The sequence below is a fragment of the Chiloscyllium plagiosum genome, unplaced genomic scaffold, assembly GCF_037043375.1.
Source record: "Chiloscyllium plagiosum isolate Xiang-an unplaced genomic scaffold, Cpla_swu_hap1 HiC_scaffold_18, whole genome shotgun sequence".
NCBI lineage: Eukaryota > Metazoa > Chordata > Chondrichthyes > Orectolobiformes > Hemiscylliidae > Chiloscyllium > Chiloscyllium plagiosum.
The window spans coordinates 14166718-14193170 of record NW_028270156.1 but is presented as its reverse complement, the minus strand read 5'-3'; the positions used below and the strand labels follow the sequence as shown (position 1 = coordinate 14193170).

General features: G+C 40.9%; 1 protein-coding gene and 1 long non-coding RNA gene across 3 annotated transcripts in view; one reads left to right on the top strand and one right to left on the bottom strand.

Annotated features, from left to right (window-relative positions):
• The window catches only part of lgr4 (leucine-rich repeat containing G protein-coupled receptor 4), a 142073-nt gene that overhangs the window by 77451 nt on the left and 38169 nt on the right, over window positions 1–26453 (bottom strand). For both annotated transcript variants that reach the window (XM_087996308.1, XM_043705452.2), the window contains exon 2: window positions 12219–12290. In XM_087996308.1, the coding sequence (XP_087852434.1) occupies window positions 12219–12290 (72 nt within the window). The remainder of the gene's footprint in view (window positions 1–12218; window positions 12291–26453) is intronic.
• The window catches only part of LOC122557652 (uncharacterized), a 65841-nt gene that overhangs the window by 31588 nt on the left and 7800 nt on the right, over window positions 1–26453 (top strand). The window lies entirely within an intron of this gene.

Below are 26453 nucleotides of genomic sequence, written 5' to 3'. Positions count from 1 at the left end.
CACCTTCTCAAAGAACTCAATAAGGTTAGTGAAGCACGACCTACCCTTCACAAAACCGTGTTGATTATCCCTATTCAAATCATTGTTCAGATGATTATAAATCCTCTCTCTTATAACCTTTTCCAACACCTTACCCACAACCGAAGGAAGGCTCACTGACCTATAATTACCATGGTTGTCCCGACTCCCCTTCTTAAACAAGGGAACAACATTTGCTATCCTCTCGTCTTCTGGCACTACTCCTGTTGACAATGATGACATAAAGATCAAAGTCAAAGACTCTGCAATCTCCACCCTGGCTTCCCAGAGAATCAGAGGATAAATCCCATCTAGCCCAGGGGACTTCTCTATTTTCAGATCTTCCAAAATTGGTAAAAACTCCTCTTTGTCAACCATAATTCTTAATCTAGTAGCCTCTATCTCTGTATTCTCACTAACACTGCCCTTTTCCAATGTGAATACTGATGAAAAGTATTCATTAAGCTCTTCCCCTATGTCCTCAGATTCCACACACAACTTCCCACTACTATCTTTGATTGACCAGTGTAAGATTAGGGCCATTCTTTTATTCTTGATATATCTATAGAAAGCCTTAGGGTTTTCCTTGATCCTATCTGCCAACAACTTCTAATGTCCCCTCCTGGCTCTTAGCCCTCTCATTATATCTTTTCCAGCTAACTTAACTCTCATGTCCCCTAACTGAACTTTCATGCCTCATTCTCACTTAAGCTGCCTTCTTCCTCTTGACAAGAGCTTCTTCTTTAGTAAATCATGGCTCCCTCTCTCGACAACTACCTCCCTGCCTGATAGGTATATACTTATCAAGGATCCGCAATAGCTGTTCCTTGAATAGCCGCACATTTCGAGTGTGTCCATCCCCTGCTGTTTCCTTCCCCATCCTATGCTTCTTAGATCTTTCCTAATTGCATCATATTTGCCTTTCCCCCAATTATATATACCTCTTTCCCTATCCCAGCCCATTGTTATTGTAAACATAACCGAATTGTGGTTGCTCACCTACCTTATTGGTGATGAATGTGTTTTTGGCCTTGCCAAGCTTAAAAAATATCTATTTGTAATAGCAAGCAGATGCTGCCATTTCCAATCCTCTGTGTAAATTTATTTTCCTTATGGGTTTACAGTTCCACCCTTTTGCAAAAATTTGGTGCCTTTTGGTCTTGTGGCAAATTCAGGGAAACATTGCAATCATGAATAAATGCCAAACCTGAATGTTCTTCACATAATACTTGGAGATTCAGATAGTTTGTTTTTCATAAGGTGAATCAGTGTTAAATATAGATGGTCATTAATATTTTAGGAAGCAATAATACTGAAATCACGAATTACATTGATACTGTACTAAAATAAAAATGAAAAATATTTAAATCAAACAAATGGAAATGATAAGATTCATTTGATATATTGAGTTACCAAATTATGAAATTAACAATTTTATAAATTGTAAGTCTTGAAACATTGGCAGTGGTAAGTAGACTTACAATTTTAACAATATTTGGTTGTGTTTGTTAATATTCATTCATGGGATGTAGGGATAGCTTGCAAGGCCAGCATTCATTACCCACCCTTAAGTGTCCAAGAAGAATTTGATGAGTCACTTTCTTGAAATGCTGTTGGCTTTAAGTACAGGAAAACCTCGATTATCAAAACATGATGGCGGACACTATTTCGTTCGGATAATTGATTATTCAGTTAATTGATTAAATGCCTTTTCTCTGGGGCTCAGAATTTTTAAAAGCTGCTCCCCATTCAGGAGACAAGGCAGCAGCACACAGCGTGTGCGGCCCTGCCCCCAACACTGCCCCCACCCCGGCCAACCATGTCCCCCCACCTCCAACACCTCCCTCACCCCCGACCAACACTGCCACCCCGTTCCATGACCCCATCGAACACCACTACCTGCCCCCTGCCCCATCCAACGCTGCCCCCCTGCCATGACCACGTCCGACACTGCCACCTGCCCCCTGACCTGATCCAACACGGCTCCTGGCCTACCCCCCAAGACCTGTATACCCGCGCCCCATCTCCGGGGCAGCTGGACTGGACACCAACAAGACTGCTGCTGCTGCTACTTTTGTGGGGTAAGTTTCCAAATAGTGCCCGTGCGCACATGCGCACGCGCACACAATTTTTTAGTGCAAATTTTTGACAGGTTCCACCTTTGCCCTGTACAGGACAATGTTGAGAGATTATATGGGGAAGGGGGTTTTAGGGTACACCCCTCTGTAGAACTCCAGGGAAAGTGTGGGGAGAGAGGGAGGGCGGGAGATCAGTTATTGGGAGACAGTGCCTGTTTAATCACAGTAAACAAAAGACACGATCACTGTTGGAAACACGTCTTTGATGTAATGTTTCCATTGGGACCTCCAGATCTCCTTCGGATAATTCAATTTTTGGATAATTGGTATTCGGATTATAGAGGTTCCTCTGTATTCCCAAAGTATTGTTAAATAAAGGCATTCAGATAAGGCAGCTGAAAAAGCTATTGTTAGATCACTTTTTCAACAATACAAATTGAGATCAACCTTCAAGAGTTCAACACTGTTCAAAATAGTCACCATCTATGTAACTTGCAGAAAAAAACAGTATTGAAAGGGAGACATTTAGGAATACATAAATCAGAATACCCTTATAGCAGATGCATGTTCTAAAAAAAATAATTTTCTAAAATATGATCTAATAGATGTTCAGATCAAGATAGTTTAGATAAAACTATTTTATACACCATTCAATTAAGAAAAAAAAAATCTCCATTTATGGCAAACTTTCAAACTTTATAATCCTGCAATCAGCAAGACTATTTTGTAAAATGCAACCATAATATGGCCTTTTGCTCACTGAATTTTGCTTACGAACAAATAGTGATTTAACATGCAAGCAATAGCAACCAATAAGAGAACAGCATTTGAGGATCTAATGTGTTTATGGCAGGAGGACAGACAAGGGACCTTTACTGATTAAGTCACAAGCAGTGATCGTAAATGTCACCAATGTACTACGCCGTAATTTCAGAATTTAGATTTTTCTTGATTTTCAGTCAGAAACAAAATGGGTTTAACGAATACATGTTTATTTGAAATATAAGCAAAGGCTTACAACAAATAAAATATAGGTGGCTGTAAATGGATTTTAAAAAAATAATCACGACAAGCATCTTCAGAAAGCAAAACACTAAATAGAGGTTGATGTTCATCATTATCAGCACATCTGACTAATCAACCCCAGCTGTGCACGCCATTCTGGGAGTTACAAACTGAAGCACACTGTGCACCAACATGGATGTATTTGCCTACATTAAAATATTATTTTTGGCATTTGTGGGTTTTTTTAATTGGATTGGACATGACTTTGCAAGTTCATTTTTTAATTATTAGGATTTAGTTATTAGGTTTAATCAGATTTTTTCAAAAAATCAAAGAGCTTACAAATATTAGCATAATCTTAACATTTACCTTAAAAACTGCCCCTCATTAGTCAAGTTTTCAATATTGCAGTAAGAGTTAATTATAGCTTCAAAGTTAATTATAGCATTCAATACAGATTAAACAATGAATGTTAAGTCTCGGAGCAGTATTTCGTATTTCAATCTTTTCCACAAAATGTCAAATCATACAAGAAAATGTGCAAAAACACCACAACTAAAAGCCTTAAAAGTGTTTAGATTCAAATCAAACAAATGCCCTGGTGAGATGCGAGAACATTTAGGTACCTCAAGGCAACTCCTGTTTACTCAGAATGCTGCAGCCACCCAACACTAGACTCTGCTCCACTGAACATCCGTTTCTCTACATTCTGGCAACCCTCCAGAAGACAGGATACAACTAGCTAATGTGGGAGGCTCTTACAGAGCAGTTCAGCCAGATTCTATTTATCATCATTCATCAAGGCCTAAGGGCCTGTATGCTTTTTCAGTGGGGATCTGTAAGGTTTTCATCATGACAAGACTAACTGATTAATTCACTATTGGCAGCATTAGCAAGAAAACCAACAAGGCTGGCAAAGAGCTTACAACATGAAACAATTACAGAATCCATCAAGTGTCAAAGCAAGCCGTCACAGAGGCACCATTTAACCTTCACTATACATTATAACCACACCCATTTCATTTCATGGTTCTTTAAATCATAAAAGTACTTCTCTAACATCAACAAGAAACTATGAAAGATAGCATGAGCAACAAACTTAACCTCATTACGTTGAACTAGCAATGACTTTATTTATCCAATGCCTTTAAGGTAATGAAATAACCCAAGGTGCTTCACAGGAACATTACAATAAGTGTGAAAACATAAAGGAGCTGTTTTATCAGATGAGAAAAAGGTTAGTCAAAAACATAGATTTTGAGAAATGTCTGAAAGAAGGAGCATAGTGGGCAGCTTGAGAGCTGTAGGGAAGAACTGCAGAGCTTAGCGTCCAGACAATTAAAGACACAGCTACCATTTTTAAAGCAATTATAATTGGGAATACACAAAAGGACAGAATTAAAAGGACAGCAATTTCTCTGAGGGGGAGATCAGAGAGATAGGAAGGTGCAAGATCACTTAGGTTTTGAAAATAAGGATAAAAGTTTTAAAATTTAGACATTACTTTCCTCGGAGCCAATGAAGGTCAGCAAACGCAGGAGTGATGGAAGAACTGGACTTGATGTGATTTAAAGACAAGGGAAGGTCAGTTTTGCAAGACCAAGTTTACAGAGGGTAGGATGTTAGAGATAGTCAGAGGTATAATGGAATAGTCAAGTTTAGAGGCAATGAAGGCATGGATGAGCGTTTTTATTTATTTAAAGGGAAGATATTACATTGGAGGCAGTTCAGAGAAGTTCACTATGATGATCCCTGGTATGGAGTGATCGTCTTGAGAGTAAAGGTTAAACAGATTGGGACTCTACTCACTGAAGTTTAGGAGGATGAGAGGTGATGTCAATGTAACATATAGGGTTCTTAAGAGGCTTGACAGGGTAAATGCTGAGACAATGTTTCCCCACATAGAAGAGCCTAGGACCAAAAGACAGTCTCAGAATAAAAGGGTGCCAATTTAAGACTGAAACGAGGATGAATTTCTTTGCTCAGATGGTTGAGTGTCTTCAGAACTCCTTGCCACAGAGTGCTGTGGGAGCAGAGTTCTTGTGTATATTTAAGTGCGATATACTGTAGATAGATTCCTAATCAGTTGGGGAATCAAGGGTTATGGGGAAAGGGCAGGAAATTGGATGTGGGGAATATCGGATGTGGGGAATGTCGGATCTGCCATGACCCTATTGAATGGTCATGCAAGCTCAAAAGGCTGAATCATCTACTCCTATTTCTTATGGTCTTACAGCTTCAGTAGCAGATTAACTAAGACAGGGGCAAATTCGAGCAATTATATTGAGGTAGGAAAAGGTGATCTTAGAGATGGCACAGAATGGGTTCAGATGTTCACCTCAAGATCAAAAGTGATGCCACTGTTGCAAACAGGTAAATCTCATACTATTGTCAGAGGGAGGGAGAAATCCAGTCATCGGAGTCTGAAAGCAACAGCTTCAGTCCGTAGGAGTGACATGTGCGCAGTCCCAACTAGCTCAGTGATAACAAGGAGGTGGTGGATGGTGTTGCAAACCATATCAAAGGTTGCAGACAAGATAGATAAGGACAGAAAATCTTCATCAGAGTCACATAAGATACCACTTGCAATGCTACATTATCAAGAACAATTACTGTTAAAGATGTACAAATTGTAAAGTTGAAAAGCTACCCAAAAGCACCAAATGCAAGAGCAAATTTGGTTGTTGAGATGTGCAACACCATCTGCATCATGACAAAATACTTGTAATATATATGTTTGCTTTCTCTTTCAAGAACTTGAAAGAGTTCAGAAAAGATTTACAAGGATGTTGCCAGGGTTGGAGGATCTGAGCTATGGGGAGAGGCTGAACAGGCTGGGGCTGTTTTCCCTGGAGCGTCGGAAGCTGAGGGGTGACCTTATAGAGGTTTACAAAATTATGAGGGGCATAGATTGTCTATTTATCCTAAGTCTTTTCTCTGGGGTCAGGGAGCCCAGAACTAGAGGGCATAAGTTTAGGGTGAGAGGGGAAAGATATAAAAGAGACCTAAAGGGCAACTTTTTCACGCAGAGGGTGGTACGTGTGTGGAATGAGCTGCCAGAGAATGTGGTGGAGGCTGGTACAATTGCAACATTTAAGAGGCATTTGGATGGGTATATGAATAGCAAGGGTTTGGAGGGATATGGGCCAGGTGCTGGCAGGTGGGACTAGATTGGGTTGGGATATCTGGTCGGCATGGACGGGTTGGACCAAAGGGTCTGTTTACATACTGTACATCTCTATAACAAATTATGACATCCACACGTGTTTATTGGATTGCTATGTATGTCTCAATCCATGCTAAATTAAATCTTTATTTACCTTCATTAAATTGACATAAATTTAATATATTTAATAGCCTGGCATGTTGAAAAAGATTTTAGTTCTTCAAACCATTAGTTTTAGGCCATGGGGCAAAAGAATTGACCTCATTCCTAATTTCAAGTATTTTATTTCTTTATAAAGTTAATGGCCATCCTTCATTTCCAAAATAGTTGAGGCCTAACCTCAACTCCCAGCATTATCTTCAATTGAAAGCAATGGAAGTTCCAAGTTGGGAGTAGGAAAATACTTCAAACAGTGTACCCTCAGATTTTTACTATGCGGCTAGTTAAGATTTGATTCAATATTTTTATGCTTACTTTTTATGAAAGTAGGACAAGCTCTTTCCATTTAACTATTATTTGTGGTCATCAAGACATCCTTAAATAAGCCATGCCTTTAAAAGTGATGATACTTGCCATCAGTCATAGAGTCATATAGATGTACAGCACGGAAACAGACCCTTCGGCCCAACTCATCCATGCCGACCAGAAATCCTAAATCAATCTAGTCCCATTTGCCAGCATTTGGCCCATATCCCTCTAAACCCTTCCTATTCATATATCCTTCTAAATGCCTTTAAATGTTGTAATTGTACCAGCCTCCACCACTTCCTCTGGCAGTATATTCCATAAGTGTGCCACCTTTGGGAAATGAAAATGTTGTTTCAGTCAGTGTTGGACACAGGGCAGAATCTACATCAATGTTCAATTTCAAGAATACCAAATCTATGTGCTGGACAGAGTATATATTTTTTAAAATACTATAGGAAGTAATTATTGCAGTGCATTGTGTGGATGGTGCAAACTGCAACCAGAGTGTTTTGGTGGTGAAGAAATTGAACGCTGAAGATGTTAGATGGGATGCCAAATCCCGCAGGCTGCTTTATCCTGGATGAGGTTTAGCTTCTTAAGTGTTGTTGCAACTGCATTAATCTAGGCAATTGGAGAGCATTCCATTACAATCCTGACTTGTGGACATATACTGGGAAGACAGGAGGTGAACTACTCTCCAAAATCCCGAGTTGCCGAACTGCTCTTGTAGCCACTGAGAGAAAGAGGAATTTCTTCACTCAAAAGGTACTCACTCTTAGGAAATCTCTACCCCGAGGGGTAAGGAGGCTAGCTATCTAGTTTATTCAAGACACACTGATCATCTAAATGGTGGTGATAAACAGATATAGAGTAGCATGGGAAGCGGTGTTGAGGTAGAAAGACAGCCTGAATCTAATTGAGTAATGGAGCAGGCTTGAGAGGACAACCTTCTGGTCAGCAGGGTGGTTGCATGCCAGACCTCTGTCACTGCCCAGGTTCTTTTAAAACTAGATGCGAGAGACGGGACTTGGGCTTCAGATTTTAACATCTTAAAATACAATTTGACCTAAAGCCATCCAAGTTTTGTTTAAAATGTCCCCAACTGTCACAGTGATTTCCTACAGTTTATGCATTGTGGCCTACAGCTTCTGAAGCACTTTCACTCTGCTAAATTTTCTTATATTTCCCCATAGCCCTGCATATGTTTAAAAACAGAAACAATCAAATATCCTCTCAAATGCTTTAATGGAAGCTGTCTCCACCACACTTCCAGGCAGTGCAGTCCAGACCCTAACTACTCACTATACCAAAAAGAATTTTCTGCCCTCAAATTTATTTCTTTTGAAAAACATTTTTAAACTGTACCCTCTGGTTCTTCATCTTTTCATAAGTGGGAACAATTCCTGCATATCTACATTGTTCACATCTCTCACTATTTTTAAAACTACCAAATCTCCACCTAGTCAACTTCTCCAATCTTTTCTCTTAACTGAAGTGGCTTATCCCTAGACCCATTCTCATAAAGCTCTTCTGAATTCTCTCCCAATGCATTTACATCCTTCCTGTAGTGAGGTGAACAGAACTGTATCCAGTTCTCCAGCTGACAGCTAAACAGCGTCTTATACAAGTGTCATAATGACTCTGTTCTTCTAATCTATACCCTTATTAACGAAGCCAGGGAAAAATGTGCAGGTGCTTTAATGAATATACAGATTAACACTTAGATATCCCTACTCTTTCTTACATTTTAAATAGTACTCTTTAACTTTATACATTTTTCCACGTTCTTTGCACTACAATGAATTATGTCACACTTCTCTGCATTGAACTTCAGCTGCCACCAATTCACCCAATTTGCTAACTTGTCAATGACCTTTCTGAAGTTCTAAACTGTCCCCCTCACAGTTTACAATGCTTCCAAGTTTCGCATCATATTGAAAATGCACACCAAAACCTAGATTATGAGCGTATATCAGGAAAAGCAAGGGTCCCAATGCTAACACTTAGATTTGTAGTGGTATTGTCCCATTTCCTACCACCCCCACCCCTCAGAGACACATTATAATTTTACCTCCATCTTTATTCTGGGCCCTGGAGGGAGAGACAACGACCGCCCATGTGCATAGAGACATGAGTTCACGGCCTTCTCTGGAACAGCAGTTTCTCAATCAACTATATAGTAATTTTACAGGAGGAGCATCCAGACAAGGTAACATACATATTGATTGGATGACCATTACAATCAGCGAGTGTCAATAGTAAAGATTAAGCCATCTGCTGTTACGCAATGAATAAGTGACTTCACATAATGAATACTTTTCACCTTGTTAACCTTACCTCCAGCATCCCATTGTTAACTGTATGTTGTTATCTGATCTGAGTCATGCTCAGCTGAACCTCTTGTTTCTCAAAACTCAGAACTTAACTCTTTCCATGCCTGCTTATACCCTATACACATTCTCAGTGGAGTTCCCTATTTCCAGCCTGAGAAGTTAATACAGGCTTAAAATTGACCTCATAACTAACTATGTGGGAGGAAGAAAAATGTGATGGGGAAAAATATTAGCCAAGGCTCCTGCTCACTCCTGATTATTATTTATGAGTAGAAGATAGAAATTTGAAGCAAGCTTTGTCTTCCAAGTGGGGCAAGCAAACAGTCACTTTCATCCTGTCTTTTCCTCACATCCTGAAGTTATTGTTCAGTCCCATTCCAAAAATTAGTTTATTGGCAACAGTCCAAGATTAACCAGACAAATCACAAATTTTGTCTTATTTGACCCTGAGCTGATCAACCACATATTCATGCCACCAACAAGACCACCTATTATTTTCACCATGATAACATGGCCAAACCTCAACCAGCCTTAGCTCATTTGTTGCTGAAACTCTCATTCATGTTGCTATTACTCGTAAACTTGAGAATTCCAATACATTGCTGAAAATGTGTTGCTGGAAAAGCGCAGCAGGTCAGGCAGCATCCAAGGAGCAGGAGAATCGACGTTTCGGGCATGAACCCTTCTTCAGGAAAGGAGGAAACGAGCTCATGCCCGAAACATCTATTCTCCTGCTCCTTGAATGCTGCCTGACCTGCTGCACTTTTCCAGCAACACATTTTCAGCACTGATCTCCAGCATCTGCAGTCTTCACTTTCTCCTAGAAAATTCCAATATATTATCAGGTTGTCTCCCATATTCTAATCTCCATAAACCTTAGGTCATCCAAATCTCTGCTGCTGTGACTTTATTTAAGTAATTCCTAATCCCTTATGTTTCCATGCTTGCCGGCCTAAATGGCTCCCATTTAAGCAAAGGAATTAAAAAATTCTCATTCTGGTTTTTCAAAGACTTCTTCGACTCTATTCCCCAGCCTCAAGATGTTTTCATTAATTCTGCTATTGTTGGTTATACCTTCCTTTGCCTAGGCTCTAAGTTTGGAATTAAGATTAGAGTGGTGCTGGAAAAGCACAGCAGGTCAGGCAGCATCTGAGGAGCAGGAAAATCAATGTTTCGGACAGGAGCCCTTCATCAGGAATGTTTTTAAAAATCTACCATTTTTGTCAAAGGTTTTTTTTACCATTTGAGGTAATGCTACAGCCCGTTAACAATGTTGTACTTACATTCCTTCTGGATAGTCTCACATTCAATCCATCAATCCCTATGTGCCCACTATTGCTGCATCATCAATGTCACATTGCTATTCACTAGTATACTGTACTAACACCAAAACAGCAGTTTGGCCAGCTAGGAAGCCAGGACTGAAACCATTGACTGTAACTGTGTACCACTTTCAAGGCAAAAACGAACTTACAATAATAAAAAAAGGCTTGGAAACATACGATTCAGTGTTAGCACTGCTGCCTCACAGCACCAGCGACCCAGGTTCAATTCCACCCTCAGTCGACTGTCTGTGTGGAGTTTGCACATTCTCCCCATGTCTGTGTGGGTTTCCCCCGGCATTCTAGTTTCTTCCCGCAGTCCCGTAGATGCGCAAGTTAGGAGGACTGGCAATGCTAAATCTCCCATAGTGTCCAGGCATGCGCAGGCTAGGTGGCTTAACCATGGGAAATGCAGAGGTGAAGGGATAGGGTTGGGGGGAAGCTGGGCGGTATGCTCTACAGAGGGTTAGTATGGACTTGATCGGCTGAATGGCCTGCTGCCACACCGTAGGGATTCTATGCTCCTATAAAAGCACCCAAAATTAAATTAAACACATTGTGCTTTAAGTCAGTAAAATAAATACAGCTTTTAATGTTAATACATTCAGTTTCTACTAGTGATTAACTAGGTTGCTATACAAAATCGAGATCTGGGGCACCATTCAATCTGTGAGCCAATGTCACAGAGAAAAATGCTTGCCAAGCAGACGTCGTGGGAGCAAACTTCAAGTATGAAGCAGTCGACCGTTTATTGTATAATGAATTCTCAGTCATTGTGACTCTGTGCCAATTTTTCACTAGAGAGTAAAGAAACAGTAGGACCCAAAGAAAAGCAAGAAAGTGTTCATAACAGCTATCAATTTAACTCCATTTTAATATTTCAGTAATGTCTTTGACATGCTGCAGCAGCCTGAGAAACCAGGCATACTTTACATGCATAATAATGATAACAGTTTCAAAATGTTGGCAAAAAACACATTTGGGTCTCAAATGACCAGCTCACTGCACAGAGCTTGCTTACACACGTAATGTTTATTTAATGAGGTGAGCTGGGCTTTCAGCTTGAAAAACGCAACCAAGTCTGATTAACAATTTTTCGTCATTGTTGTATGAGAAACCGGGAAAGATGTTTGGAATGAGGAGATTTAAAAGTGGACTAGAAGGGCAGCAAGAGCTATTTTTGTAATTTCAAACTGGAAGTGAAAGATACTTAATTATAAACTTGGTCACAATTTACTTGGTTTACGTAATCGCTGAAGATAGATGGTGATGCTGCATATATTGAATACATAAATTCCAGTTGTGTAAACGTGATTTTCAAAACAGAACGGTGTCTGTAAATGTGAACAAAAAAAAATTCCACACATCTCAACATCAAATATGCCTAGACATATTTCACATTATTTTTTTTAAAAATCCTTCTTTGGAACGTTTACCCTTGCATTATCTCAGAGAACTTCAGTAGGCAATTAAAGCTCTTGTCTCTTACTTTAAAATGGTACAACTAATGTTGGCAATTCCATAGGTTCTTGCAATATGCATTATTACTACTATGGAGTTGAGAAGCAAATTTGTAATTGTTCAGTCGCAAAGCCACATTCTGCTAAAATTGCAGCATTTAAAAGGCATCTGAATGGGTTTACGAATAGGAAGGATTCCGAATAGGGATATGGGTCAAGTGCTGGCAAATGGGACTAGATTAGGCTAGGATATCTGGTTGGCATGGACAAGTTGGACCGAAAGGTCTGTTTCCGTGCTGTATATCTCTATGGCTCATATTTGATTGGGCATATAATCTTATAAGATACATATTCTTCAATATACTTACAGTTCCTCAAGGTATGGGAGATTTTTGAAGGAATCAGGTTGCAGCTCAGTAATGTTATTCATGCTGGTGTCCCTGGGGAGAAAAGTTCATAAGACATTATAAGTACATGTCAACAAAACTGTACATTTTTAACAAACTGATTTATTTTCGTTCAATATTTATTTTAATATGACTCTTGCTTTTGAAGGTTATGATTCTTTGCTGAGGTTAGCAGGTACGTCACACCACATTTTGCATGGAAAGTGATGGGAAAAAATCTGGAATGGGGAGCTCAGCACAGGTTATTAAACTTTCCAGAACAAGCAACTGGGCATGGAAACGGTCGGTAATGTTCCTTCAGGCACAGCAGATACAGGGACAACAACGAAAGGTAGGGAGTGACAGTCAACGCAGGTCGAAGAGTGTTGTACTTAAATGCACACAGCACAGGAAACAAGATAAATCAGCTTGCAACATACATTCAAATTGATAGGTATGATGTTGTGGTTACTACAGCGATGTGGCTGCAAGGGGATCAGGGCTGGAGGCTTGCCTTGTTAGTGATAGTCAACGCAAGAAATAAAATTAACTCAATAGCAAGTAATATAGAGCCTGAAGGTTAGAATCTGTGTGGGTAGGATTGAGGAACTGTAAAGGACAAATAATCCCCTTATGAGGGTTGTGTACAGACCTCCTAGGAGTGGTTAGGATGTTGGGAAGAAAGTAAATCAGGACATTGAAAAGGCGTGCAAGAAAAGCACTATTACAATAATCATGGGGGAATTCAATATACAGATGGACTGGGAAAATCAAGTTGGTAGCAGATCTCAGGAAAGGGAATTTGTGGAATGTCCACAAGATGGGTTTTTGGAGCAACTTGTGCTAGAAACTCACTGGGGAACAGGCAATTCTGGATTTGAAGCAGACCTGCTAGAAAGCTCAAGGTGAAACAGCACCTGGGGGGCAGCGACCACAATATGATAGAAGTCACCCTGCAGTTTGAGAAGCTGAAATGAGATGTAACAGCATTGCAATATTACAGAAAGAGCAAAACTTGGCTTTCTCTTGAGAAATAAGGAGGAGCAAGTGACTGAAATGTCAGTGCTGGTGCTCTGGGATCATAACTCTAATAGTTTAAACTAGTTATGGAAAAGGATAGACCTGATCTAAAAGTTAAAGTTTAAATTGGAGGAAGGCCAACTTTGACAGTATTGGGCAAGGATTTTCAAAGTTGATTGCGGGTGACTATTCACAGGTAAAAGAAATGGCTGGAAAGTGAGAGGCCTTCAAAAAGGAGATAATGAGAGTCCAAAGACAGTATGTTTGTGTTAGTGTGAAGGGAAAAGCTGGTAGGTGTAGGAAATGCTGGATGACTAGAGAAATTTAGGCACTGGTCAAGATAAAGAAGGTGACATTTTGGGTGTAGACAGCTGGGATTAAGTAAAGCCCTAGAAGAGTACAAAAGCATGGAGTATACTTAAGAGGGAAATCAGAAGGGGACATGAGATAGCTTTGGCAAATAGGGTTAAGGACAAACACATCAAGGACAAAAGTAACTAGGGAGAGATCAACAAGGCTGCCTATGTATGGAACTGCAGCAGATGAGTGATATACTAAACAGGTATTGTGCATCAGTGTTTATAGTGGAGAAGTCATGGAAGCTAAATGTTGAAAAATGTTCCTATTACAGTGGTGGTGGTGCTGCATGTGTTAAAATGCATGAAGATGAATAAATCCCCGGGATCTGATCAGGTGTACCCCAGAATTTTACGGGAGTTAGGGAAATGATTGATGGGCCACTTGCTGAGAAATTTGTATCATCCATTGCCACACATGAGGTGCCAGAAGACTGCAGGGTGGCCAAATGTGGTGCCATTAATAAAGAAAAGGTGGTAAGGAAAAGCCAGGGATTTATCTATCATGACGTCAGGTTCATCAGTATATAAGTTGGTGGAGGGATTCAGAGGGACAGGATAAGGAAAGGTCTGATTTGGAAAGGAAAGGTCTGATTAGGCACAGTCAGCATGGCTTTGTGTGTGGGAAATCGTGTCTCACTAACTCGATGGAGTTTTTTTTAAAGTGACAATGAAGATTGATGAAGACAGAGCGATTAACTTTGTCGATGTAGATTTCAGCAAGGCGGTTGATGAGTTTCCGCATGGTAAACTGGTTAGCAAGGTAGGATCATATGGAATACAGGAGGAACTAGATATTTGGTACCAAAATTGGCTCAAAGATAGGAGACAAGAGGGTGGTGATAAAGGGTTGCTTTTTGGATCGGAGGGCTGTGACCAGCAGCATGCCACAAGATTCAGTGCTGGGTCCACTGCTTTTTATCATTTATATACATGATTTGGATGTGAATATAGGAGGTGTAGTTAGTATGTTGCAGGTAACACGAAAGTGGGAGGTGTAGTGAACAACCATGAAGGTTACCTCAGAGTACAAGAGGACCTTGATCAGATGAGCAAATAGGTCAGGGACTGGCAGATGGAGTTTAATTTAGATAAATGCAAGGTGCTGCATTTTGGAAAGGCAGTTCAGGGCATTATACGCTTAATGGTAGGTCCCAGGAATGTTGCCAAACAAAGGAATTGGAGTGCAGGTTCACAGTTCGTTGAAGATGGAGTCTCAGCTAGACAGGGTAGTGAAGGTGGTGTTTGGTATGCTTGCCTTTATAGGTCAATGCTTTGAGTGTAGGAGTTGGGAGGTCATATGGCAGCTGTGCAGGACATTGGTTAGGCCACTTTTCGAATATTGCATTCAGTTCTGGCCTCCCTGCTATAGAAATATATTGTGAGTTTGAAAAGGTGCAGAAAAAATTTACAAGGATGTTGCCAAGGTTAGAGAGTTTGAGCTATAGGGAGAGGGTGCATAGGCTGGGACTATTTTCCCTGGAGCATCAGAGGCTCAGGGATGAACTGAGAGATTTTTTAAATCAGTGTGTTGAGCCACAGGAGATAAAGGTCGATACTAAATAATTATTTTACATCAATGTTAACTGTGGAGAAGGACTTGGAAGATACAGAATGTGGGGAAATAGATGGTGATACCTTGAAAAATGTCCATATTACAGAGGAGGTGGATATCCTGAAAAGCATTAAGGTGGATACATCCCAGGACCCGATCAGGTATACCCTAGACCTCAATAGGAAACCAGGGAAGTGATTCACTGGGTCCCTTGCTGAGTTATTTAGATTAGCCATAATCACAGATGAGGTGCCGGAAGATTGAAGGTTGGCTAACGTAGTGCCACTATTTAAGAAATGGCAGGGAATTACAGACCAATGAGCCTGACATTGGTGGTGGGAGGGAATCCTGAAGGACAGGATTGACATGTACCTGGGTAGGCAAGGACTGATAAGGATAGTCAACATGGCTTTGTGCATGGGAAATCATGTCTCACTAACATGACTGAGTTTTTTGAAGAAGCAATAAAGAGGATTGATGAGGGTAGAGTGGTGGATGTGGTCTACACAGACTTCAGTAAGGCGTTTGGCAAGGTTCTTCATGGGAGATTGGTTAGCAAGGTTAGATCACATGGAATACAGGGAGAACTAGCCATTTGGTTGTAGAACTGACTCGAAGGTAGAGACAGACACGCTGACACATCAAATGGCATGGCAGCTCAGTGATTAGCACTGCTGCCTCACGGCGCTTGGGACCAGAGTTCGACTCCAGCCTCAGGCGATCATCTGTGTGGAGTTTCCGCATTCTCCCGGTTTCTGCATGGATTTTCTCCAGGTGCTCCGATTCCCTCACACAGTCCAAAAACGTGCAGGTTAGGTGGAGTGGACATACTAAACTGTATTAGGTGCATTAAATAGGGGTAAAATGCTGGGAAATGGGACTGGGGTGGGCTACTATCCAGAGGGTCGGTGTGGACTTGTTGGGCCAAATGGCCTGTTTCTACACTGTAGAGAATCTAACTGAATAGAGGGTGGTGGAGGGTTCCTGGTCAGGCTGGAAGCCTGTGACCAGTGATATTCCACAAGGAACGATGCTGGGTCCACTTCTTTTCGTCATGTATATAAATGATTCTGATGTGAACGTAGGAAGTATGGTTAGTAAGTTTGCAGATGACACCAAAATTGGAGGTGTAGTGGACAGCGAAGAAGGTTACCTCAGATTATAATGGGATCTTGATCAGATGGGCCAAGAAATGGCAGATGCAGTTTAATTTGGATAAATGTGAGGCGCTGAATTTTGGAAAGGTAAATCAGGGCAGGACCTATACATTTAATGGTAAGGTCCCGGGAAGTGTTGCTGAATAAAGAGACCTTGGAGTACAAGTTCATGGTTCCTTGAAAGTGGAGTCTCAGGTAGAAAGGATAGTAAGTAGGCATTAGAAGGCCTTTATTGGTCAGAACATTGAATATAGGAATTGGGAGGTCATGATGCGGCTGAACAGGACATTGGTTAGGCCACTGGGTGAGAGGAGAAAGATATAAGAGAGACCTAAGGGGCAACTTTTTCCACACAGAGGGTGGTACGTGTATGGAATGAGCTGCCAGAGGAAGTGGTGGAGGCTGGTATAATTGCAACATTTAAAAGGCATTTAGATGGGTATATGAATAGGAAGGTTTGGAGGGATATGGGCTGGGTGCTGGCAGGTGGGACTAGATTGGATTGGGATATCTGGTCAGCATGGACGGGTTGGACCAAAGGGTCTGTTTCCATGCTGTACATCTCTATGACTCTATGACTTTTGGAATATTGTGTGCAATTCTGATCTCCCTCCTATTGGAAAGATGGTGTCATATTTGAAAGGGTTCAAAAAAGATTTACAAGAATATTGCCAGGGTTGAAGGAGTTGAGCTACTGCGAGAGGCTAAATAGGTTGGGGCCATTTTCCCTGTAGTGTTGGAGGCTGAGGGGTGACCTTATAGAGGTTTATAAAATCATGAGGGGTTTGGATAGGGTAAATAGACAAGGTATTTTCCCTGGGATGGGGTAGTCCAGAACTAGAGGGCATAGAGTTAGGGTGAGAGAGGAAAGTTTAAAAGGGACCTAAGGGGCAACCTTTTCATGCAAAGGATGGTGCATGTACGAAATAGGCTGCCAAAGGCAGTTGGGAAGGCTTATTTAAAAGGTATCTGGATAGGTACATGAATAGGAAGAGTTGAGGGGGTTATGGACCAAGTGCTGGCAATGTGACTAGATTAATTTAGGATATCTGGTCAGCATGGGCGAGTTGAACCAAAGGGTCTCTTTCCGTACTATACCTGTCTATGACTCTATGCATGGCACGGATAGAGTGAATAGCCAAGGTATTTTCCAAAGGATAGAGGAGTTCAAAACTAGCAGGCATAGGTTTAAGATGAGAGGGGAAAGATTTAAAAGGGAGTTGATGGGCAACCTTTTCATGCAAAGGGTGGTGAGTGTATGGCATGAGTTGCCAGACAAGGTGATGAATGCTGGTACAATTACAACATTTAAAATGCATCTGGATGGGTACATGAATAGGATGGGTTTAGAGAGATATGGTCCAAATGCTGGGAAATGGGACAAGGTTAATTTCAGCTATCTGGTCAGTATGAATCAAAGGGTCTGGTCCAGTGCTGTACATCTCGATGACGCTATGACTTTACAATTGAGTAAAGATTAACTACCACAATATGAGAGAGGAGCTGGCCAGAGTTGACTGGGAGAAAAGGCTAGCAGGGAAGACGGTGGACCAGCAACGGCCGGTGCTTCTGAGAATAATTCAGCAGCAATATTTCAACACAAGGAAGAAGAGACATACTAAGGGGAGGATGAAGCAACCATGGCTGACACAGGAAGTCAGGAACAGCATAAAAGCAAAAAGGAAAACATACAATGAGGTGAAGATCAGTGGGAAGCTAGGGGTTTGGGAAGCCTTTAAAAATCAGAGGATAACTGAACAAGAAAAAGGGGAGAAGGTGAAATATGAGTGTAAGCCAGCTAGTGATATTAAAGAATATGAGGAGAAAGTGAGGTCTGCAGATGCTGGAGATCAGAGCTGAAAATGTGTTGCTGGAAAAGCGCAGGTCAGGCAGCATCCAGGGAACAGGAGAATCGACGTTTCGGGCATAAGCCCTTCTTCAGGAATGCTCATTCCTGAAGAAGGGCTTATGCCCGAAACGTCGATTCTCCTGTTCCCTGGATGCTGCCTGACCTGCTGCGCTTTTCCAGCAACACATTTTCAGCATATTAAAGAATATGGCAAGGGCAAGATATCTAAAAACGTAAGAGAGGTAAGAGTGGTCATTGAAGGACTGGAAAATGAGGCTGGAGTAGTGCAGAACAAAAGAAATGGCAGAGTTTGAATAGGCACTTTGCATCAGTCTTCAGTCGAAGACATCAGCACATTATCAGAACTTCAATAACCCGAGGCAGGGTCCATTCCAAACTTTTCTTGGAAAAACACATTTTTGGGCTGGAAACAAGATAGTATACATTTGCTTTGTTGTAAAACTTTAGATTATCAACCAAGCACAGGTGGCTGTACTTTCAGATTGGATTCCCAAGTCAAACATTCTAAGTAAGGCACAAAGTGTAATTACTGAACATCCTATGAAGGCTTTTTCTAAAAATGGTTTTACGTTAAATTCAACTTTGTTGGCTCAAAAACATGAAATATTCTTCTGTAAAAGTCATTTCCCACAAAATAGAATTCTGCAAAACAAATTTTAAAAAATCTTAAGAATTCAGCTAAGAAATTAGGTATGTTTCAATACGTTATGGGACACTGCATTTTTTTTCAAAGAAATAGCAAAATTACCTTCAGCATGTCATAACAAATATAATATTAAGTTAGTTTACAGAGCCAGATTAATTTATTAGCCATGAATTTTCCAATTAGTTACGAAGTATTTACATCACAGTAACAGTCTATCTCAGACAACTAAATTTTGAAGATCTTCATGCTACACCTTTGAAAATAAAGTATTCAAAAGAGGATTCTGTTTATAAAGATGAACAGAAATTAAAAATAGTGAAGAGACCAATTCAACAGGAAATAACAGGAACAAGATAAATCATTTATAATGAAAGCAATGGCACATTTTCAGATAGCACATTTTCAGATAGCTGGTCAGACAGTTATTGCAGTATAGATGAGTGTTTCACATTGGGGACCTGCAAAATCCCCATCATTGCAGACTTCAAGAGAATTTTCCAGGAAATTGAAGATTCCACTCGAGAATCCCACTACATACGGAACCCTCCAAAGTATCTGTTGAGATTGGAGAATTGAGAGGATTCAGGAAAAGGTAGATTGCTATATACATAGACTAAATCCCAAGTAATTATTCCATACTGGCTTCACATCAACATTATATCTTTGCCTGAGTACTTACCCCACAGGACCCAACACCCATGTTCTACTCCCCGTTGCGAACCCAACCTCCACCCACCTACCCCTACCTTAATCACTGCATCACTCACCTGGCCATCTTGTACTGTTATCCCTCTGCCCAGCACTCAAAGTCCTACCACCCCGGCATCATATTCCTACCTACTTGGCAGCCTACCCACCTAGCAATTTACCCACAAGCACCTGGCTTCCTAACCTAAGACTTATACACTTAATGTTTAACAGCAGTTGTCAAAGTGGCTGTCTGAGATTCTGGACCTTCTAAACTTTAGAGTACAGCAGCTGACTGCTATGACAAGGAGACTTAGTTCATCTTCCTATGGACGTCAAAACTGTTCTCAACAGAAGTATAGTTCCACATATCTAAAGAAGCCCTGATCGGAGTCCCCTATCAGAAATACAGAGCTCTCTCCCCCTTGATAAGAATGAAGAGGCAGAGTGTCATGAGATCACTATCCCTCAGAAAATGAGGATTAATTCAGTTATCAGGTAAACAAGAAGTTCACAAGATTTTATTAAAGGTTTACTATAACTGAAGATATAGAATGAAACTAATGACACCATCAAGTTTCAAGAGTTTAGGAACATTTCTCCACACAAAAAAGGTTACTCTTCACTTTCTTAATGCATACATGCAACCTCAGATTTTCTTTATGAAAACTGCAATTATTTACATATTCATAACATTTGCCACCTTCTATATCCTCTCTGGACCCTCAAGGACTATTTATATTCTTGTACTTCACATTATCTGAGTAATATGTTCTATTTTATGGCATTACATTTGTTTTGATCGATGAGAAGGGGTCGGTCACAACAGACCAGATAACTGCAAGATCTCATTGCATATTAACTTTCAGGACTCTAATTTATTTGAATTAAGGAAAGTATCTTTCTTAGAGTTTGTGCGAAGATTTGTAGCTCGGGTGCTCGTTGTTGTGGTTCTGTTCGCCGAGCTGGAAGTTTTTGTTGCAAACGTTTCGTCCCCTGGCTAGGCGACACCATCAGTGCTTGGGAGCCTCCTGCGAAGCGCTTCTTTGATGTTTCCTCCGGTGTTTATAGTGGTCTGTCCCTGCCGCTTCCGGTTGTCAGTTTCAGCTGTCCGCTGTAGTGGTTGGTATATTGGGTCCAGGTCGATGTGTTTGTTGATGGAGTTTGTGGATGAATGCCATTGTGAATGCATTCATCCACAAACTCCATCAACAAACACATCGACCTGGACCCAATATATCAACCACTACAGTGGACAGCTGAAACTGACAACCGGAAGCGGCAGGGACAGACCACTATAAACACCGGAGGAAACATCAAAGAAGCGCTTCGCAGGAGGCTCCCAAGCACTGATGATGTCGCCTAGCCAGGGGACGAAACGTTTGCAACAAAAACTTCCAGCTCGGCGAACAGAACCACAACATATCTTTCTTAGAATTATGAATTATTTAAATGGCTTCCCCTCCCATATGCACACACTTCCTATTACAAGCTAGTGGAGAGAACAGTCAAATAATTCAATTCACCTCTCCCTCTTTCCCCACACTTTGGATAAAGGTATGCTTGATACTTTCCGACCTAAACTTTGCTTATGTCAAGAAGTTGTGAAGAATACACAAGGAGACTCTAAGGGGATATAGATAGGTTAAACTCAGAAGAAAAACGGGGTCCATCTTGACTTCGGTCCCCAAGACCTTCTCTATTACTCCTGCTACAGCACTCCAACATGTACAGAGCCTGCGGCAGGACCACAAACAAACAATGAGTGAGGATACCTGTATTTGTTTTACATTTGGGGCACGTTGAAGACACACCCTGCTTAAATTTTGCAAGCTGATCAGATGAGCCCTATGTAGAATCTTTAACTGCATAGCATAGGTCCTATTACATATTGAAATCTTGCACTCTCACAAATGTCTTTCCGTGTTTCCGGAGTGACCTCCACCCTAACTCTCTTTCCCAGACCTCCCATAATCGTAAGGCTTTTAAGGTTGTCAATATACTAAATCCAAACCGGATTGGGGTTTGGTATTTTTCGGTGTAGAATTTAAACTGATTGGCCTAATTCAATTCTGTTTTGTCATTTCTAGGCAACCAGCTAATTTAGTTTTTGACCAAAGTGTTACATTGTTACCTTATTGAGAACACTTGGTGCTGTCAGGTAGCTCTAACAGCTTTTTACTCTCAAGGTACAGAACACCCCACATCTTCATAACAATCTTTTAAGGAACATCAAGCAGGTCAAAGAAGCTCGGCGATTGTGAGTTGTTATTTGATTGAAACATTCATGTTACTTACAGACCTTGATGGGTAAGATGTGAAAGAATGCTTCCTCCTGTGGGACATACGTAGAACTATGGGGTCACTGTTTATAAATAAAGGGTGATCTATTTTTGAGATTAAAATAAAGAGAAATATTTTCTCAGGTTTCAGGGTCTTTTGAACTTTTCCTCAAAACTGGGGGGGAGCAAGGAGTTTGACTATTTATAAGGTGGGGTAGACAGATTTTTGATAAGCAAAGGGGTAAAAGGTTATTGGGGAATTTGCAGGAAAGTTTCGTAATACGATCTATCACGATCTTACAGAATGACAGAGAACGCTTAAGCAGCCAAGTGACATATTCCTGCTATTAATACATGTTTTTCTGTACTGTATTCCAGTAAATAAATATAAAAGTTATTATATTCTTCACTGAAGTACTGACAGTATTACATTGTCAAAAGTGGGCCTAAAACGTCTCTTGACTCTTTTCAAATAGTCCTGACCATCACCACCTCTCAATTAGTAGTGCCAATAACAGAGTGATCTTGCTGTTGTTTGTGGGAAAGTGAAATGTGTAAAACTGCTGCATCTGCTTAAAAATGAAGACTGAACTTCAAAAACAGTCAACTGCATAATGGAATGAGTTATATAATAAATTTTTTACAGCTCAACAACACTGCTTAAACTAAACAAACTGGAACAGTTATAACATGTTCCTGTGAAAACTATTGCAATTTTTCACCTCAAATTCATTAACTCATGCAAAGGTGTTCATATTAGTCATACTGTTATCAAATTCAAGTAGCCACTCTTTGTGTAAGCTGACACAATATTGGTGATCTTCTTGACTACCAGAAAGCATCATAACTGATTTTGGTCGTCTCCTCACACAATACTCAAGTATGTACCTCATGAATCAACAACACAAAGGACTGAGAGCCATTGCTAGTTTTTTCATCTCTAACTTGGGCCTAATCCTGTTGTCATACACCAAGTAACAGCCTTAATGAAATTAGTGTATGCTAATAAATATTTCATTCCCATTAAAGTGTCGACAAAGTTTGAGTTTAATTTTTAAACAAAATGTTGCAGTTATAGAATGATAGAATCCCTACAGTGTGGAAGCAGGCACTTCAGCCCAGCAAGTCCACACCAACCCTCCGAAGAGTATCCAACCAAACCCATTCCCCACTACTCTACATTTACTCCTGCCTAATTTATGCACCTAATCTACACATCTCTGAACACTGTGGGCAATTTAGCACGGCCGACTCACATCTTTGGATTGTGGGAGAAAACCAAAGCGCCCGGAGGAAACCCACGCAGACAAGGGGAGAACGTGCAAACGCCACACAAACAGTCAGCCGAGGCTGAAATCAAGCCAGAGCCCCTGGCGCTGTGAGGCAGCTATACTAACCACTGAGCCACCGGAGCAGGAACAATATTTTTTTAAAGGCAAAACCTTTCACTGTAGCAGTGTATAATATTTGAATTTTTATAGGAACAAATCATTTGTCCTAATTGTACGATGTGTTAAATATTTTAAGAGCACTGAATTAAATGACAAACAATATTATGTCTGATTGTCATAAGTGAAATTACTGAAATCAAAACAAAAATAGAAATTGCTGAAATCAAAGTTGCACAGAACTTAAAATTCTATTGTATAAAGGTATAAATATTTTCAAAAATGACAAGGCAAAATCTTTGACTCAATGTTGCAGATGTGATCAAATAAAACTGGTGTATGAATGAAGGTGTTGCTGAAGAAGCATTGACCAGTTCAAACATTCCTGTTTTTCCTTCACTCGAGGAGTTAACTCATGTTGGGGTACAGTTTCCATTGAAGATCTTATCCAAATCTCCACTCTTCATATACAAAATCAGTCAGCAAGCACAAATATAATCAATTAATTACCCACATATCACAACTGATGATGTTAGAAAGTATCAGAGTGTCCATTATTACTATGCAAAGTTGGCAACAACTTTCCGAAGTCCGCACATTCATAGGTTAAATGTGGAAATCCAGAATTTGCTATCAGTTACACACTGCTCCTCCACGGCAGAGTGGTTAGCACTGCTGCCTCACAGCGCCAGAGACCCGGGTTCAATTCCCGCCTCAGGCGACTGACTGTGTGGAATTTGCACATTCTCCCCATGTCTGTGTGGGTTTCCTCCGGGTGCTCCAGTTTCCTCCCACAGTCCAAAAATGTGCGGGTTAGGTGAATTGGCCATGCTAAATTGCCCGTAGTGTTAGATGCAAGGGTAAACGTAGGGGAATGGATGTGGGTGGGTGTGCTTCGGCGGGTCGGTGTGGACTTGTTGTGCCGAAGGGCCTGTTTCCACACTAAGTAATCTAAATCTAAGTAATCTAAATCTCAAAAAAAACGTTCTGTTATAGGCTTTTAAGCTGCAAACAACACAAATTAGTAGATTAGTAGATTCACCTAAATGTAACATTTTGCTCACAACATAAAAATCACTGAAAATGTTACATTTTGTTAAATTAATTTTCAATGGGATATCAAGTCATAATTACAAATGAGCAAGCACGCTCTCCCAAAACTAAAATAGATTTACAAATGAGGGGTACCGTTCCCTTTATGTGAAAAAGTTGCCTCTTCAGTCTCCTTTATATCTTTCCCTTCTCACCCTAAACCTATGCTCCACCCCAAGGAAAAGACATCAATTTTCCTGCTCCTCGGATGCTGCCTGACCTGCTGTGCTTTTCCAGCACCACTCTAATCGAGACTCCTAGCTGAATATGTCTATCCCAAATCCTGTGGGATTTCAGAACTGGGAGATCCACAATTGACGCTCTCTCTTCTCTGTTCAGCAGCTGCAAGAAACAGCATGAACAAAAGGAGACCATTATGTTAGCTTTCGCAATCTCACCTAGGCATTTGACCATGTAAGCAAAGGGAGAAAATTGGAAGCCTCCTTTAACTGCTCAATTTGATCTCATTCCTCTGTCACAACATAGTGGATAAAGTCAGTTATAATAGGAAGCATCAGTACCTTGAAATCTGCAATGGGTCAATCCAAATTGTGTTCCAGCACCAACACCAATTGCCATGTTTTCTCTGATGTCATAGAGTCATAGAGATGTACAGCATGGAAACAGACCCTTTGGTCCAACCTGTCCATGCCGAACAATATCCCAACCCAATCTAGTCCCACCTGCCAGCACCCAGCCCATATCCTTCCAAACCCTTCCTATTCACATACCCATCCAAATGCCTTTTAAATGTTGCAATTATACCAGCCTCCACCAATTCCTCTGGCAGCTCATTCCATACACGTACCACCCTCTGCATAAAAACGTCGCCCCTTAGGTCTCTTTTATATCTTTCCCCTCTCACCCTAAACCTATGCCCTCTAGTTCTGGACTCCCCGACGCCAGGGAAAAGACTTTGTCTATTTACCCTATCCATGCCTCTCAATTTTGTAAACCTCTATAAGGTCACCCCTCAGCCTTTGAACCATCAGGGAAAACAGTCACAGCCTGTTCAGCCTCTCCCGATAGCTCAAAACCTCCAATCCTGGCAACATCCTTGTAAATCCTTTCTGAACCCTTTCAAGTTTCACAACATCTTTCCGATAGGAAGGAGACCAGAATTGCATGCAATATTCCAAAAGTGACCTAACCAATGTCCTGGACAGCCGCAACATGACCTTCCAACATCTGTACTCAATACTTCGACCAATAAAGGAAAGCATACCAAACGCCTTCTTCACTATCCTGTCTACCTGCGGCTCCACTTTCAAGGAACTACGAACCTGCACTCCAAGGTCTTTTTGTTCAGCAACACCCCCTAGGACCTTACCATTAAGTGTATAAGTCCTGCTAAGATTTGCTTTCCAAAATGCAGCACCTTGCATTTATCTGAAGTAAACTCCATCTGCCACTTCTCAGCCTATTGGCCCATCTGGTCAAGATCCTGTTGTAATCTGAGGTAACCCTCTTTACTGTCCACTACACCTCCAATTTTGGTGTTATCTGTAAACTTACTAACTGTACCTCTTATGTTCGCATCCAAATCATTTATATAAATGACAAAAAGTAGAGGACCCAGCTCCGATCCTTGTGGCACTCCACTGGTCACAGGCCTCCAGTCTGAAAAATAACCCTCCACCACCACCCTCTGCCTTTGAGCCAGTTCTGTATCCAAATGGCTAGTTCTCTCTTTATTCCATGAGATCTAACCTTCCTAATCAGTCTCCCATGGGGAACCTTGTCAAACGCCTTACTGAAGTCCATATAGATCACATCTACTGCTCTGCCCTCATCAACCTTCTTTGTTACTTTTTCAAAAAACTCAATCAAGTTTGAGAGACATGATTTCCCACGCACAAAGCTATGTTGACTATCCCTGATCGGTCCTTGCCTTTCCAAATAAATATACATCCTGTCCCTCAGGATTCCCTCCAACAATTTGCCCACCACCGAGGTCAGGCTCACCGGTCTATAGTTCTCTGGCTCGTCTTTACCGCCCTTCTTAAACAGTGGCACCACGTTTGCCAACCTCCAGTCTTCCGGCACCTCAACTGTGACTATCGATGATATAAATATCTCAGCAAGAGGCCCAGCAATCACTTCTCTAGCTTCCCACAGAGTTCTCGGGTACACCTGATCAGGTCCTGGGGATTTATCCACCTTT